The 17,617-nt window shown below is 39.8% G+C and overlaps 1 protein-coding gene across 50 annotated transcripts in view; it reads right to left on the bottom strand.

Moving 5' to 3' along the window:
* The window catches only part of MAP4K4 (mitogen-activated protein kinase kinase kinase kinase 4), a 195,899-nt gene that overhangs the window by 22,899 nt on the left and 155,383 nt on the right, over nt 1–17,617 (bottom strand). For 5 of the 50 annotated variants that reach the window (XM_078348811.1, XM_078348814.1, XM_078348826.1 and 2 more), the window contains exons 13-22: nt 14,620–14,781; nt 11,765–11,851; nt 10,995–11,216; nt 9,898–10,059; nt 6,901–7,134; nt 5,942–6,048; nt 4,122–4,273; nt 3,396–3,493; nt 870–1,045; nt 254–374 (exon numbers count right to left, since the gene is read on the bottom strand). In XM_078348811.1, coding sequence (XP_078204937.1) covers nt 254–374; nt 870–1,045; nt 3,396–3,493; nt 4,122–4,273; nt 5,942–6,048; nt 6,901–7,134; nt 9,898–10,059; nt 10,995–11,216; nt 11,765–11,851; nt 14,620–14,781 — 1,521 coding nt within the window. The remainder of the gene's footprint in view (nt 1–253; nt 375–869; nt 1,046–3,395; nt 3,494–4,121; nt 4,274–5,941; nt 6,049–6,900; nt 7,135–9,897; nt 10,060–10,994; nt 11,217–11,764; nt 11,852–14,619; nt 14,782–17,617) is intronic. The other 45 variants (XM_078348821.1, XM_078348825.1, XM_078348856.1 and 42 more) reach the window with 19 other exon arrangements.

The following is a 17,617-nucleotide window of genomic DNA, read 5'->3' as shown; positions in this document are numbered from 1 at the left end:
AGCGCGGTGCTTGAATGAGGGCTGCCGCAGACATGCAGAGGAGCAGCGATGTGGGGTGGAGACTACTTGCTACCTTCTGGGCATGCAGTACACACCTGCCTCCCTAGCCCCCAACACTCGACACTTGACCCTCTGGGACTTGTTAACATGAAAACAGATGATGATGGAGAAACAGCATGAGTGAGTGAATGAGCAAGTGGGTTAATGACCACAGGAGAAGCTCAGCCTCTGACAACAGAGAAGACACGGGTACCTGGCGGACGATTAGAGTGCCCTCCTTGGATGGAGTCATGGCCGGCTCACTTTCTACATCGTCATGGACAATCATGGTCTTCACAGATTCCGTTTCACCATTGCTCAAATTCAGAGACGACCTATGGAGACAAAATCCAGAAGTGAAAGGCCTTAATTTTTCAAGGAGTCAAGGAGATCCTGTTTAGGCTTTTTGCCTTCAAAAAATCAAAACATGAGGCTACCAGTATATAAAGCCTCTTCCAAAAAAGCAAGTGTTTAGCTTTTCCCCTTTAACAAAGAATTTCCTTCCAGTGTCATCTGTTTCTGAACAAACAATCAGAATGAATAATTAGGGCGAATTAAAGTAGTTATGCCAAACTGAAGTTTCCCTTGAATCATATATCCTCAAATCAAAAGGAAAAAATTAAGTACACACTGAGGTGCTGCGGGGAAACACTGACACATGCACACACCAATGAAGAGAAAGGGAAACACAAAGTGGACTGCTGAATCTACGAGAACTACATGGTAAATGCTCATGCGGTCACATAATAGTCTAGGAACAACTGGGTTCCAGCTGAAAGGAGGCTCCAAGAGAACACTCTCATCCTCTCTAAAAGAGACCAGGGACTGACGCTGCTCTGGTGTCCTCTGGTCCCGAGGTGGACTCGTCAGCCCCTTCCTGTTCCACATCGTCGTCCTCCTCATCTGTCGTCCCCGACTCCTCACTGGATGAGGAGTAGTCCGTTACTTTGTGAGGTGGCCGTACATCTTCTACTGCTCGAAGCTCTTTGGCCAGTGCAGTCAGATCCTAAAGCAAAGAACAGAAAAGAGAGATTAAGACAAGCGGGAAGGGGACAAGAGAAGATGAGAAGTTCTTTAACTATCAATAAATTGCCACAAAGTTAGTTTTGTAAAACTTTTGTAGTGTAGTGACCCAGTTACATATGAAAGTGAGCTCCTATGGCTTTTGATAGAAAAGACCAAAGAAAGTCAAGAGAGGGATTAAAAAAAAAATAGAAGAGACCAAAAATAAAAAAGGTCGAAGATGTCATACACAGTTCAAATCCCATGACAATAAAAAAAAAAAAAAAAAAAATGACATGCTTATGATAAGCTGATAGTAGTTGTTTTTTAATGTGAGGTAAAACTGTAGATCAACAAATGTATATACATAGCATTTTAGGCTTTGCTGTAAGGATATATCCCTATCTGACAAGGTCTTCTTTAGAGAATTCTATCCTGAAAGCAAGCCTCTAGTTAAACAGGCCTGATATAAAAGGTTTTGAGGGAGAAATTTTTATTTTACTTGTATTATTAGAAATTTCAAAGCTCTAAGAGTTAATATTTAATAACTATTTATATTTACTATTTATAGGATATTTATCAAACAATACTTTAGTAATATTAACATTTTAATAAAATCAACATTTTAGGTTTAATATTTTATGAATAAAATTTGTAGAAACATAACCTCCCTCCCAAAACTCTTTAAATCGGGCTTATTTAACTAGAGGATTGCTTTCTGGACTGTCCCCTTTAAAGAAGACTTTGCCATAAAGGCAGGTGACTTTACAGCAAAGCCTAAGGATATGTATATATACATTTGTTGATCTAGAATTTTACCTCATACTGAAAAACAAAAAACCTTCAAACCTACGTTAAAATCAAAGGAGTGAAGTGAGCACTAGGACGCCATTTACATCTCATGTGCCACATTCATGGATAAGTCCATGATACATGAAGAGATGGCAGCGACCCTGTGTGCTGGGGGAGCAGGAGGCTGTGGGCATCCCTATCGTCCTCCTTCGAGCCTTACCTACATTTCCCCATAATACAACCTATGAATAGGAACAACCGAAAGACAAAATCAAAAGTGAATTTGTTCAAAGGGCTTCGTTTCCCTTTACTCTTCCATACTGAGATGCTCTATGACTCCCTCAATCCACCAAATATAATTTTCAAGAATGATTATTATTTATACTCCACATTTTCATATAAAACTCCAAATTCACCTTTTCATTTAGAAATTTTATTTAAAAGTTATCACTTTTTAAAAAGGCAATCTATATAGCTCTTTTTGTCTTTAATTTTTCGCAGTTCCAACTTTGTTTTGTTTTTATGGTTGAGAATGCTTCTTTTCTTTGAGGTTGAGCCTCTGAGGTAACAGCGATTGGGCTCTGAGTCTTGCTATTAGTATTTCATGGTTATAGCTGCAGTTTTTTAAACAGTTACTCAAAAAAGCTACATTTAGTAACAAATATAGCAAATTTTATGTTAAGAAAGCTGGAGTAAAGTTTAAGGTTTTTAAATTCTAGAAAAGAACAAGAAGGCAAGCTGAGGAAGGAGCAGGACCGCAGCTCAAATACAAGCTGAGCTGACAGACGGCTGGAGTGCTGCTCTGAAGTGGAACTTTCCAGAGATGGCACTTACCACTTCGCCCTTCAGTACAGCGCAGTTTCATGGAGTCCGGGAACCCATCGTTGGTGAGGAATGCACAGTACGAGGAAGCATGGCAGAAAAAAGGGGAGAGGAAGAAGTAAAGAAATCAGTTCGAGCAGGAAATGAAAACTCTGACAGGCTTAAAATTCTACAGTGTGTGCACAATTATGCAATCAGCTAACATCAGAGGGATTAAAAGTGAAGGGTGAGAAGCAGTCACAACTATCACCCCAGGTACCAAAAAGCAGAATGTAGGCAATGAGTGAATTTAAGAAAGTGATTTTTAAAAACTTACTCTAAAAGCCAGTATTATAAATGCCAAACTCATGAAGAATAAGTCAAGGTTAATGCCAAGAAAGAGATAAAAAGGCTTTTCTTTCTTTTGTATTTTTTTAAAAGTATCAGTTTCCTTAGAAGGAAATGTCATTAAGTAAAAACTACGCTTTGCTCTGTGCTATTCTGTAAGACTGAATGTACACCGTGTGTGTGGCCAGAACAAAAGAAAAAACGTTTAACACTCTCTTGAGACTTAATGCTGGAAAGGAGATGACACCAATGGAAGGGAACAAATATGTCTGGGGTTTAAGTCATTCTTTATAATTCCTCAAATCTGTAAAGGGCCTTGCAGAAAAGAATGCAGGCCTCTCAACCACATATTTTTATTAGAAAGATCTCATTTAAGTCTGAAATAAGTAAAACTGATTTTGCACAATCCTTACAGCAGGCTTAAGGGGTCTGAAAACTTCCTTTTTATCTTCAGGTTTTTTCACTGCATTTTCCAGGCGCTGAGATGGAGAGCCTTCAGACTTGGATGACGCTGTTGGGTTCAAAAGGAACAAGAGAGATGGACACACATCAACATATGGATGTGTATTATGAAGCTGCCCTGCCCACCTACCCGCTCATGGCAGGCTCTCCACATGCAGGTCTGAACTACAGGCCAGAGGGGGGGGGCTCCAGCAGCCTTGCTGGCTCTTTACTTAAACCTTCCATCATCACACTCACTTTGACGCATGTCACAATGTATACCTTGTCATGGTGTGTCAATAATACAGTAGACGGAATATTCACTAATCTATTATGAATATGTTAAAATAACCAATACCGATGACAGTATAGGCTCTGGAGCCCAGACCGAAAGAAATGGGTTCAAATCCCAGCTCATACATTAGCCAATTACCTTGGACAAGTTATTTAATCCCATTAAACTGTAAAACATTCACAGTGCTAGGTATATATAAAGCTCTAGCTCCTTCCTTTATGATTAAAATCAGGATGACTATTAGTGTCACTAGCAACCTATGCTAAAACTTTGTTTTGTGATATGCAGCTACATGCAAACCACAGGTTTTTTTTTTTTTTTTTACAGATTAAGAAGAACTTCCGATAGATGGATCATAGCCCAAAAACATTAGCAGGGAATGGGTAAAGGAAAAGCTGCCTACATCTCACTCTGAAGCGTTCCCCAGAACCACTCTGAGACCCAGGGTGAGACCCGGGCTGGGATCCTGAGTTGCTGGACCCTGAGGAGCTGCCACTGCCAGGTCTGGGCACCAGCTTTTCCACTCTCTCCCACAGAAGCCTGGGCTCAATACTGCTGTTAGAAAAGAAGAGAGAACAGTTAATGCATCATCTCAGGATGCAGTACCAACTTATAAACACATGCATGGTGTGCCCATCCAATGTCTTTAAAATGTAGGGAGGAGAAAAACAGTCTATAAAGAACACTCAACATTAAATTCACCAAAAGATATAATGACATTATTCATGGATTTTTATCTCATGTTTTTAGTTTGTATGCTAAATGATATCCTACCATTAGTAGATCTAAAAATCATCAGGTGTGAGATATAATGCTACTGTTCAGTGTAAAAGTAGCAACCATTTCTGTCACAGCTACAAGTCAGTTCTTAACATTAGGAAAACACTCCACACATTTGTATAATTGTACACAAAATTATATTCTGTTTCTAGGCTGCTGCTCTCACCTGCCCATCATTGTTCTCAAAAACTGACACTTACAAAGAATAGTCCTGTGTATGAGCTGTTGGAAATGGTACAGAAAGTGTGGGCTGGGGTGGATTTCCTGCCATGAATGCACACAAAGCACACATGTGCTAGCTAAGAATTAACAACACAGACTTGGTCATGGAAGAACACCATGGCTCCCCTTCCATTAGCAATGCTGAGAGTTCTGTGCAGTTTCTGGGATATCATCCATCTGACACTTCAAGTCAGACCAAGGTTCCACATGCAAAAGGCAAACTTTAGAGGTTCAGTGATGATCAAGAAATAAAACATTCAACATAATCATCTTTTCCTCCCTATGATAGTGCTGGCCAATGAAGCTTTCTGTGGTGATGAAAACGTTCTATATTTGAGCTGGATAATATCATAACCACTAGCTACATGTGGCTATAGAGCTCACGAATATAGGCAGCACACTAAGGAATAAAGTTTCCATTGTATTTCATTTTACCTAAATTTAAACTTCAATTTAATTTAAATTTAAGGAGGCTTCTGTAGCTAATCGTACTGGACAGAGCAGCTCTAGAACCTAAAAGGGATATTATTTGGTTAATTCACTTGTTTACTGCAGACTGTCAGTCAACCAGTGACTTCTTTTTTGAGCTTTATGAGGTTGCTCAGGTTAGCCTTGAACTGATGACCTCGCCTTCGCAAGCGCCATGACCTCCGGCGGGAGCCACTTTGGACCCCATGGAATAAAGTTTCCATTGTATTTCATTTTACCTAAATTTAAATTTCAATTTAATTTAAATTTAAGGAGGCTTCTGTAGCTAATCGTACTGGACAGAGCAGCTCTAGAACCTAAAAGGGATATTATTTGGTTAATTCACTTGTTTACTGCAGACTGTCAGTCAACCAGTGACTTCTTTCATAACCTGTCTGTGATTTTAGTTTTATGCCACAGGCATTACAATATCCCTTAGATGAAAAGCTCCCTCTGATCACAGTTCTCTTAAAACCTCTCCCCCTTCCCTGCTGCTCCCTCCACTTACTCTTACAGAGAAAAGTAGTTTAAATTTCAGTTACTATAATACACATCCGGATTCAAACCCACTTTTTACTACACATCAATTTGATGCCATCTACGTTGATGGAGTTTATGGCAGCTTTTCCTTTTATAACTGATAATCTCTTTGCCCCAGAACTTCTGTGTTTAAGAGGATTTTTATGAAACAGACAATGTAAGGCTGTGATAGACTGCACCGGGTGCTGTTCTCAGAGTTCACTTGTCTTTTACCTGGTGGAGTTTCTCTGTCCTGCCTGGCTATTCTGCTGCCCACTGCCCTGCAGTGGGGAATCTCGACGGGACAGAACAGGGGAGCGAGATGTTGTTCTCACAGGAACCTTTTAAGTAAAAAATACAGCAATTAAATTGTTGAAAACATGAGAAGGAGAAAAAATATTTCCCTACCAAAATATATTTTAAAAGCAGTGCTTCCTGTCACCTACACTCCCCACCCCTACTCCTTCCCTGATCCTATACTGAAACAACTGGAGAGAAAATTTAGTCACAGGCATCCAAGAAGCCAGTACAAACAGTCTTTCTATGCTCCTGTAACATTTAAATGATGTTTGGACTGAAGGTTGGTAGTAGGGACATACAAAGCATTTGCTGAGATAATGTGAGAATCAGGAAAATAAGCTCAAAGAAACCAAACAATGGTCTATAAATGGATCGGCAGGAAGCAAAGACTGGCAGGAAGCAAGAAAATATTCAGAGGAAGCAAATTCCAAATGAGGAAAAATAAATTGATATGGGCTCTTTTGTTTAATTTCACCATTAAGTAAACACAAAAACAAACAAAACCCCCTCCATTTAAAAACAAATTTTTTTTCTTATAAGACCTTTTCTAAAAATTTTGACATATTATAAAGTGCATAGCTTCTGTATAAATATATAGAAAAACTGCTAAAATAAATTATGTATTTGTTTAAGAACTCTTTGTAGACTTACTTTTACATCATTTTGCTACCTTATTTAGAGTTAACAACAACAATAAAATGCTAACTGGCTACTGGCTAAATAAAACTGCCTAACTATGGAACTTTCTCCTCACCATTAAAAAGTCCCTTTGAAATTTTATTGTCCCTTTAAATTTGGTGAAGTTGCCATACCCATAATTAAAATAAATAATCTTTTAAAAAAAAATAACAAAAAGGAAAAAAGCAGCACACATCTGTCTTTCTGCTCCTTACCCTTGGAGGCACCTCGTCACTGTCTGATCTAGACCAAGCCTTTTGGGTAGGGTCAGGCGCCTCTGACTTAGAGTCAGAGCTCTGACTGAGCACCTCACTGCGGGAAGGTGGACATGGGTCCTGAGAACGAAGATGGTGGTGTGCAAATTTGGGAGGAGAAGGGTCACTGAAGGAATGGGATCGCGAGACAGGGGAAACATTGTTCTTGAGAGATGCCAGGTGGGACCACTGTACCTTACAAGAAAACAAAACACAAAACATTCAATGCATTCTGCATAAAACTGGCTTTTCTGGTCAATACCAAATCCAAAGCAGGAACTGGCAGAGGCAGAATACACACCGGGGTGGTACAGTGTTAGTAGGTCAGCCACGCAGTGAAACAGTTATACTTCAAAGTGAAGAAGTGGTCTAGGAACACAGTATGTAGAAAAGAACAAATGTACATTTACAAGGAAAACTCTTTTTAATATCCAGACAAACATTACAGATAGCAGTTAATGTGAAGATTTTTTTTTTTTTTTACAAAGAGGCTAAGAGCTCACTGAAAGGGGGTACGATGTGTTGCATGCACATCCATATCAAAGCAGAGACTGGAAAGAGAGAGAGGCAGAAAAATCAGAAGATAAAGAGCATTGCCAAAAGTGCAACCCTACCTAGCCATCCTCACATTACCTGCAGATTTTACACCAGACCAATTAACAAAACAGCACGTTCAACAAGCAAAGACAAACCCCTCGTTTTGATGGACTATAATTATCTCACGAATAGCTAATTTTTCAAATATACCAACAATTTTTCTTATTTTTCCCAAGTCTACAAACACCCATAGCCTAAATATCTCCATATCATACTAGTGATGAAAATAAAGAATTGTGATTTCTTTAAAAATATTTAATACCATGGATTCTCTGAATTGACTACTGCTGGGGTATTCCTCCCACTTAGAGAATTACAAAACTATGACAATTACTTGTCAACTGAGTTTATCTGATTGCTTCTAAATTGGGGAAATTATCTCTGAAAAAAAATCAATAAAATATTTTCATCAAATTATGTTCTATCGTTCCAAAATAACTGTTCAGTATGGTAATTTAAATAATTATGGCTACATATTTATTACATCAATGTACCTAACAAAAACTGAAAATACTAAATTAATTTGTTCAACCCTTCCAAATACAAAATGTGAAATTAGTTCTGGAGTATGATTTCTACAATATACAGGTGAGATTTGTATACCAGATACTGGTATAATTCTAGACTTCTAAGATTTTTAGAGGTAAAGCATGTAATTCAAAAGTATTGTCTGAAATTATAATCAAAAATGAGTTTTAAAATAGAGTCCTACATGAGAAAAGTTCCCCCAAATAATGAACAGGAGGAGGAAATGGGAGACTCTTTCTAGGCAATAAACAAATTCATGACAAATATAAAAATTAATATAGCTAAATTCAGAAACTCCTATTTTCTAAACTATTAGTGGCCAAATAGATTCTCAATTTACACCCAAGTTTAACTTTCAGTGTGAAAACTTTTATCCTATAATCTTCAAGCAGTACAAAGTTGCTAAAGAACCAAGTTCTCAGACCTATTCTAGTAGGTCCCTTTTTGTGTCCATTTATCCTCTCCTGCTTTCCTCTTTCTTTCCTATCTCTTCCTTTCTGAAGCTGTTCATCTACTAGCAGGCCAGCTCTCCTGGGACTCAAGAAACTGCTGGTCCTATAAAAATACCCACTCACCCTCATATACCCGGCAGCCTCAGTCCTAGATTTTTTTTAGATGGAGTCTTGCTCTGTCACCCGGCTGGAATGCAGTGGTGCATCTCAGCTCACTGCAACCTGCAACCTCCACCTCCTGGGTTCAAGCCATTCTCCTGACTCAGACTTCTGAGTAGCTGAGATTACAGGCACCCACCACCATGCCCGGCTGATTTTTCTATTTTTAGTAGAGATGAGCTTTTGACATATTGGCCAGGCTGGTCTCTAACTCCTGACCTTAGGTGATCCGCCTGCCTTGGCATCCCAAAGTGCTGGGATTACAGGTGTGAACCACCATGCCCAGCTCTTTTTTTTTTAAACTCCTCCATGCTGCAGACCCCCCAGTTTCCTGTCACAAGAATATAAACTTTTGTACCCCACAAAGGTAAACACCAGTTAAACGTAAACTCAAGCTTAAGAACTTGTTCCTAATATTCTGGATTACAGAGTGGTAAGTAGGAAAATGTCTAAAAGTCAGTAATTTTCAGCAAGACTGTAGGAATCGACATTTTAAGGATCTGTAAGATCTTTGGCGGTAATCTTTGTTGCCTGCTCTCCTCTATGGACAGCACAGTGGGTTCTGCTCCAGCCACGAGGCATCAGCCCAATAGTTGCTGAAGCAGACCTAAAACGCTGCAGCAGACCCAAGGAGAGGTCATAGCATTTTCCCTGGCCTATTTCAGAGAAATCTACACCTGACCCACTGGATCTAAACTTTTTTGGATCTTGAACCCTTTGGCAATCTGATAAAAGGTCATCCCACCCCCACCGCCTCTACCCCTGGAAAAATGCACATTTGAACGAATAAAGACATTTTGTGTGGAATTTCAGGGGTATCATCTAAGGCCCGTTCATAAACTGGCCAAGAGCAAGGGATCACACCGTAAAGCACTTATTTTTAAAATACTTGAGAGAAAATTTCTGGCTCTCCCTCGCTAAACTAAAAGATCTTTGTATTAGAAAAAAGAGGCCCTTAACACCTGAGTTAGGGAAGGCAAATGGTTAGAAGAAATCACTCGATACTCTTAATGAGTACACAAAATCTCAAAAAATAAAAAAGGAAAGAAAAAGATCTTTCCCTATCAACTGAGCATATATGTCTTCTTTTAGTCTAAAGTCCCTCCTGCTAATCTCGCTTCTTTTTCCAATGTGGTGACAAACTAAACTGTGATGTTACAGCAAGCCTGTGGCTCAGCGAGCCATTGCATGAGTCAACCACAGCAAAGCTGGCTGTCACTACCTGTGGCTCCACTGGTCTCTGCAGGACAGGATGCACAGACTCGGAGTTGCCATTGGAAAAAGACTCTGATCGGGAAGGCACTGGTGGCTCCAATACTCTGCCTGTCTGCTTAGATTGGGCTTCAGGGGAGCTGTGGTTAGTTTTCCTAAATCTATCTTCCACCTGTATCAGAGAATTAGAAGACATAACTCAGTGTTAGTAGGGGAAAAACAGAAATATCAAAGAAAATCTGAAAGTGGAAGAAATCTAAAGAGAAGTTTTCTGTTTTCTTCTGCTACAAGAAAAGTGAGGAGCAGCTGGAAAAAAGAAGGTAGATAAAGCAGTGCTACAATTACATTCAGGAAAAAGAAAATAATTATGAAGATAAAAATTAGCAAGACAGTCTCTAAGCTCTCCTCCTTTATCAGAATTCTAAGACTGTATATGATGATAAAGTAGAAAAAAATCTGTCACAAGCAACTAACCAAACAGATTAAAAAACTACCATTAGAAATCCAGAATGCATTTCACTCCACCAAAAATAAAAGCACTCCAGAACAAACAGAATAGTTGTTTCTAGAATCTGCTGCCTGTGAGGGCAGACACAACAGAAGGTTGCCATCACCTATGGGCCAGGACTCAACACCTCTCGAAGCACACCTGTCACCCACACCTCACACCCTGAAGCAGTCCCTGCCGCAGCCTACTCTGAGGCTCTGGCTAGCCCTAATGTACCAATCTAACGGTACATCCTGACATCTGCAAAGTCAGGAAGCTGAGCCACAGCCACACTTTAGCTTCATACTAGTTTGGGAGAATAGCTAATCAGACCACGATTTCTCTCATTCATATTTTTTAAAGTAACTATGCTACTTCATCTTCTTTTTGTTTAGTTCCGTTTCAAGTTCTTTTGGGATATGTTAACTGAGGCACTCTGGTCCTTTATGGAAAAAGCACTGACTGGATATGAAACCTTGGGCAAGGCCCTCTACTCCTCTGAAACTCAATTTCCTAGTTAGAAAACGAAGAAAGTAGGTAATTAGCTGACCTCTATGGCCCATTCTAGAATTCATATGACACAGTTCTGAAGAGTCATTATATGAAAGGAAAGAGGATACCTCTCGTGCTCGGTCGGCAGGCTCATAGTGGGCTTTGGGCTCGGGAGCATGGTAGCTTGGCTTGCTCCTTTCCTGCTGCGGTGGTGGCGGCTGCTGCGAGTGCTGCGGGTGCGGCCTCCTATGGTCATGCTGTAGAGACAGGAGATAGGCTTGTTCTTGTTGCAACTGCCTCTGGAGCCTCTCTGCCTGCCGGTGCTCCTCCATCTCCCGCCATCGGCACTCCTTGGAGAGGGAGAGGATAACACTAAATCTATGGGACACTGGAGAGCTCACCTCTTCTCTGGATTTGCTCAGCTTTTTCAAAAAAAGTGACCATACATTTTCCCCCTGTCATTTGTAAGAAAGCAAAATGGCTGGGATTTTAAAAAGCACATTACCTGTGGAAAAATCTGACAGCTGTTGCTAACCGTAATATCACGAACAGAGTAAGAGAGAATTCAATTAAATGTCAGGTTTAATGGTACAGATACTAGGTAAAAATCCTGTGGCATGGGCTTTCAACCTACTGTCCTCAGCATTCTAGTGTGTTCACTGAGTGCCAAGTTCTGTTCAAAACCTTGTTTCTACCAAAGGAGAACAATTAACTTATTAAAGGGAAGTAAAGACCACCTTGCGATGTGCTGGCAATATGACTGTAAAATGGGCATCTCTTTTGAGCCTGGCTGCCCACAGCAAAACCAAAACAGTCTAGTGACCACTACAGCTTCCTGACTTAGGGGAGGGATGAAGGAGCCCTGATGCTACACAATGAGACAGAGGTGGGGCGTTACCAGTAACATGGCCTGCTCCTGGAGCAGTTGCTGCTGCAGGACTTCCAAGTGCCGCTGCTCCTCTTCTAGCTGTCGCCTGATATACTCCTGTCACACAAAAATCACCCAGCAATCAATTTATCCCAAAGAAAAGCATCAGAACCACCTAGAGGGAGCACCAAGAACCATTTGCTCCAATTATCTTTAGTGACAATTTACTTAGTGGTAAATACCTAAAGAAAATCTATTGCTAAAAATTTCTCCAAGAACTTCAAATTGGCTAGTACAACCTAAGCAGTCTAACAAATGATGACAGGCATTCCCATGATATACGTTAAGGTAGCTAAAAGTATTTCTATTAGAACACAGTTGTTGTATATGAATGCAGAATTTTAAAAGACAATGCCATTCCTCTGAAGGTTGGTAAACCCCACCAGAGAAATCAAGCGTTTGATTAAAAAGAATCAAAAGATTTTGATTAGTAAACATCTGCTTATTAGTCATTATTCATAACAAGTATGGATCACCAATTTTGAAACCTAAAACCAAAACCTGCTTAGTATTAAAATACGACAAACATGACTGAAGCCTTTGTTGATGATTCCAAAGGCACCTGGAATGACTACATTCTAAACTTGGGCAACTGCCCTCAAATGAACAGACCCAGGCTCCATGTTGGGCTTGTGTGTGTGTGACAGAGAGAGACAGAGACAGACAAGGACAAGGGGAGATGAGGAGGTGGGGATGGGTTGGTTTTTCTTTTCAATGAGAAGAGAATGATTAACTTTCCTAAAAATGAAAACAGGTAAACACATCCCAAATATGTTATGGAGAGAAATAAAACCCTATTTTGAAACTGCATGCATATTATAGCAGACAGGGATACCAGGAGGCCTCAATCCCTGTTCCATCGAGGACTGGCTCTATGATCTCTAGCATGCTCTAAAGCTCCCTTTTTCTCAGTATCCTCATTTGAGAAATGAGCATCCAAAATCTCCTCTCCCAACTCTTAGGAATTTTTATGAGGTTCAAACATGAGACTGATATGACAAAACCCTGAAAAGCATAGAACATTTTACAAGCAGAAGAGGCATCCTTTCTTTTGGACAGGGAGAAAAAACTCCAGAAGAGGAGTGGACTAAAGACTATGGAGGAAACATTTTATCCTGAAATTCAGATTCTGTTGACTGCTGACCATCCCCTTGTGCCACGGTGCACACCTTGAAACAAAAATAGCCATCAATATGGGCTGAACAGAAGTTTTAGTTAACCAGTAACTCTGGGAGAATACTGAAATTACAGCACATAAAAATCCTTAGAAATCCTTTTCTTTACAAAGAAAATTGAGCCAAAAAGCCAATGGGGGGGGCATGTGGGGGCAGGGGTGGACTGGCTCAGAACCCCCGGGATCCAAGTCTTATGTATCTATGCCTGACCCTCCATGGTACATGCTACAACAATACCTGCCCTAGCAAGGCTGTGTAGCCTTAACCCAACTGTGACTGAGCAAAGGAAACTGACTTCCAACTCATTTTCTTTTTGAGCAAAACAGAATTGAATCATAACTTGAAAGATCAAGTCAGTACACTCACTTGTTTTCTGCTCTCAAATCACAGAGACAACTGGAAAAATCATGTCCTCTCCAAACCACAAAGGTCCTTAATACAGTCAATGAACATACACAATACAACACACATCTACACAAACATACACACTTATGCTGAAATGAAATGTGTCCTACAGCGCTGTTAACACAAGGAATTACTATTTGATGACAGAATTGGAAAAACAGAATAAAACCGATTTTAGAATTTTTTAAGAGGTGCCAAATACTTGCTTGCTATTCATAAAATGTAATGACTGCCATTAGAGCATTAAAGACTACTTGCTACCATCATACCTGCCTCTCATGATGGAATTGTAATCATTATTTCTAGGTGATTTAATTCTTAAAAGCTTGAGTGTTTTCCTCTTTGTAACCCCCAGGTATAAACATAAGTGCAATGTTAAAACACTTGCACTATATAGTTAAATGGTTGATAATGGCAATGAGGTAACATAAAGAGCCTCACTGATATGCCTGGGAAAACACTGAGGAGCATGCAGACCCAAGGCTCAGAAAGCCCAAAGCACATGATTAGCATAAAAGAAGGCAGATGGTTTGTAAGTTTAAAATATAGACATCAAATATTATTTAAATTGGTCCACACATACCATTTTTTCCTTATTCCAAACTCATAAAAGAGAGATCAATTCAAAGACAAGAAAGGCAAAGAGGCTAAGGGCAATTTTTGTTTGCACAGGTGATTCGGGAAACAAAGAAAATTTCTAAAAATCATACCTGGCATTAATAAAATGCTGCAAATATTATTAAAACCTGGCCTTTTTTGGTTGAACAACTTATCATTCATTTTTTTAATATTCCACATGTATATACAGAATTACATGCTGATATATATTACAATATTCACTTAGCCACTGGATATTCAAATTATTTCTCATAAGAAACTTCTTACTGTTGGTTTTTAATTTCATTTTTTTAAAAAGTTAATTTATCATCCATGTATTTGGGGTCCACAGCATTTAATCCAAGCCTGAGAAGATACATGCAGACATCTTTCAGGTATTATACTTTTTGGAAACAGTTATTTCAAGAGGTTTCTGAAGTGCAATGATTTACAAACCCTTTTTAAGACAAGAGACTCAATTTATTGGTGACATTCCAATTGTGTTTCACCACGTTTATACATCTGAAATTCTAAGTATATGTGTATATGTGTGTTTGCATCACATGTGGGCACTTTGTGAAAATCCCCCAGCTCTGCAAAGTAACAAACTTTACAAATTTATGCCTGGAATGTTCTCTGTGAACTAACCTGTTCTCTTTCAACTCTCCTCTTCTCTTCTTCTGCCCGCCTCCTCTCCTCTTCTTCTTTGCGCCTTCTCTCCAATTCCTCTAGACGCCTCTTTTCTTCTTGTTCTCTCCTTCGCTGTTCACGTTCCTGCTGCCTTCTAGCTTCACGCTCTCGCCTTTGTTGCTATGTTAAGTAAAAATGTATAATTACCAGGGATCTTCCTGCCATGCCTCTCATGGTGTTATAAATTGCTGGTCAGTCACAGGTGGACACTAATGAGCTGAGGTTCACGGGCTCCATATCTACTGGCTGATTATTTCCACACTGCCCCTTAGACCCATAAGTAAGGGCTTCCTCATGAATATCGTTCAAAAGTATTGTGTTGGCTGGGCGCGGTGGCTCACGTCTGTAATCCCAGCACTTTGGGAGGACAAGGTGGGTGGATCACGAGGTCAAGAGATTGAGACCATCCTGGTCAACATGGTGAAACCCCGTCTCTACTAAAAATATAAAAAAATTAGCTGGGCAGTGGTGCGTGCCTATAATCCCAGCTACTCAGGAGGCTGAGGCAGAAGAATTGCCTGAACCCAGGAGGCGGAGGTTGCGGTGAGCCGAGATCCCACCATTGCACTCCAGCCTGGATAACAAGAGCGAAACTCCGTCTCCAAAAAAAAAACAGTATTGTGTTTCTGTGAATCGTTATAGGGTTTAGTTTCATTTTGATAACAGTTACTCCCCACTGCTCAATGCATCATAGCAATTAAGGGACAGAAAATTCTTTATTCTTAAATGTCATAAACAAGGTTATCCAGGACCCTTAAGTCAAATAAAAATACATTCAGAGAAAGAAGTAAAGGGAATTACAAATACAGCAAAGAAAGGAAGACAAAGAATTAAAAAAAGGAAAAAAGGACACATCAGGAAAAGAGGAACTAACATCAACAAGAATAACTAGGACCATAAATATTTCAGAAACTGCCACTGAGCAAATGCTTACTATGTGCCTGGCACCATGCTAAGTATTTGATATTTTTATTCCATTTATTTTACCTAATATAATTCCCCTAACAACCCAAGGAAGTCATTATTTCATCCCTGCTTTACAGATGAGAAAACTGCTTCAGAAAAGCTAAGTGACTTGCCCGAGTCACAAGCCAGCAAGTCCCCAGCTAAAAGAGCTGCTCTGCCTCTACAGTCCGTACTCTTAACCACACTCTACCCTGCATCCCATCAACAGGTATAAAGGGTACTACTGAATCACCAGACTCGGTCAACCTTTCTCAATCCAGACTGTTCTATGTAACCCTACAGTACAGAGCAAAATGACACACCAGACACTTAACGACAACTTCTAGCCCAAGGCTGTCTGCCAGTAAAGCAGAAGCTAGACTCTGGACTCTCTGGAATAATGAAAATGTTCTGTCTCCGCACTGCTCCATAGTCATGAGTGACAAGTTGCTAATCAGCACCTGAAATATAGCTAGTAAGAATGAGAAACTGAGTTTTTCGTTTTGTTACACTGAAATTAATTTACATTTAAATGGCCAAATGTGGCTTGTGGCTACTGGATAGCAACAGCTCTAGAGGATGGACAAGCCATCAAATTTCCCAGACACAGAGAGCCAATAATATTACCACAAACTTTATTTGTGACACTAAAATTAACCACTAAACAAGAAAGTTTAGGGTAAAACTATCAGGGATATTAGACATGCATTTATAATGCCCAAAGTCACAAGCCAGCAAGTCACCAGCTGGAAGAGCTGCTCTGCCTCTACAGCCACACTCTACCCTGCATCCCGTCAACAGATATAAAGGCTGCTACTGAACCAGCAGACACTCAGTCAGCCTTTCTCAATCAACACTGTTCTATGTAACCCTACAGTATACAAAATACATATTTATTATAGTTTACATATTCCTTCTGGGTCTTGCCCCAACTCTCAACTAGTATTTAATCTCAAAGCAGACACTTACAATGATGCCCTGGGAAATTTAAAATAGTATCTTTCATCTAGAATAACTGGATAGCAACAATGATTTGGTACTCTGGTCTCTCTCAGTTGACTACTACATCCCCATCATTCTCAATGAAGTTCTGAGTCTTCTTTTGGTCCCACCTCTCTTATTATATAGGTTTTCAATGAGGGGATCTCTTTTCCCCGATTCTCTGCTCTACAAATTCAATACACAGAACTCATCAACTTCCCATGGGTGGAGATGGGGTCAGAAAATGAATGGCGCTTAGTCCGGCATGATGGGTGTGCACCTATAATCCCAGCTATTCAGGAGGCTGAGGCAAGAGACGGAGGCGGAGGCTGCAGTGAGCCAAGACCGCACCACTGCACTCCAGCCTGGGCGACGGAGTGAGACTCCTTCTCAAAAAGAAAAAAAAGAATGGCATTCCTGCTCTAGTGTATAAACACTACAACTTTAATGGCTATGGCATCTTTATGTATCAAGGTATTATCAATTATCTCACTTTTTGTTTTACTGGGTTTCTATGGACCTATCACAAATAATCTATAAAGTCTCTTACACTACCATAACACTCCTTTCAACATGATTAAACAAATCAGGTATTCTTTCTTTATTCTTGGAGACTGTTTTCCAGTCATCCTGTATCTCTGTCCACCAACTTCCCAAGAATTTTCTTACTTTGCTGGAACACACCCTCCAGCAGCTTCTTGAAAAAGAGAGAAGAAAGAGGTGTTTTAAAAAAAAAAAAAAAAAAAATCTCTGGAACTTTGCAAAATTGTTGTTGTACATACAATTTTGGCTGAAGAAAATTAATATTAAAGTTTCGAGAACACTGCTATGTCATCTTCTAGCTTCTGATGTTGCTCCTAGAGATTCTGAGACCATTCAGATTCTTGATACTTAGTACAGGACCCATTCCACACTCCTCTACCTACGCCCAGCTTGAGCTTGTAGGATTCTCTTTTCATCCTCGATATTCTAAAGATGATGATGTATGTATATTTAGGTATGTGCACATACACATGATGTATGTGTCTTT

The sequence above is a fragment of the Callithrix jacchus genome, chromosome 14 (genome assembly GCF_049354715.1).
Source record: "Callithrix jacchus isolate 240 chromosome 14, calJac240_pri, whole genome shotgun sequence".
NCBI lineage: Eukaryota > Metazoa > Chordata > Mammalia > Primates > Cebidae > Callithrix > Callithrix jacchus.
The sequence above is the reverse complement of the archived record's forward strand: the minus strand, read 5'-3'. Positions and strand labels throughout refer to the sequence as shown.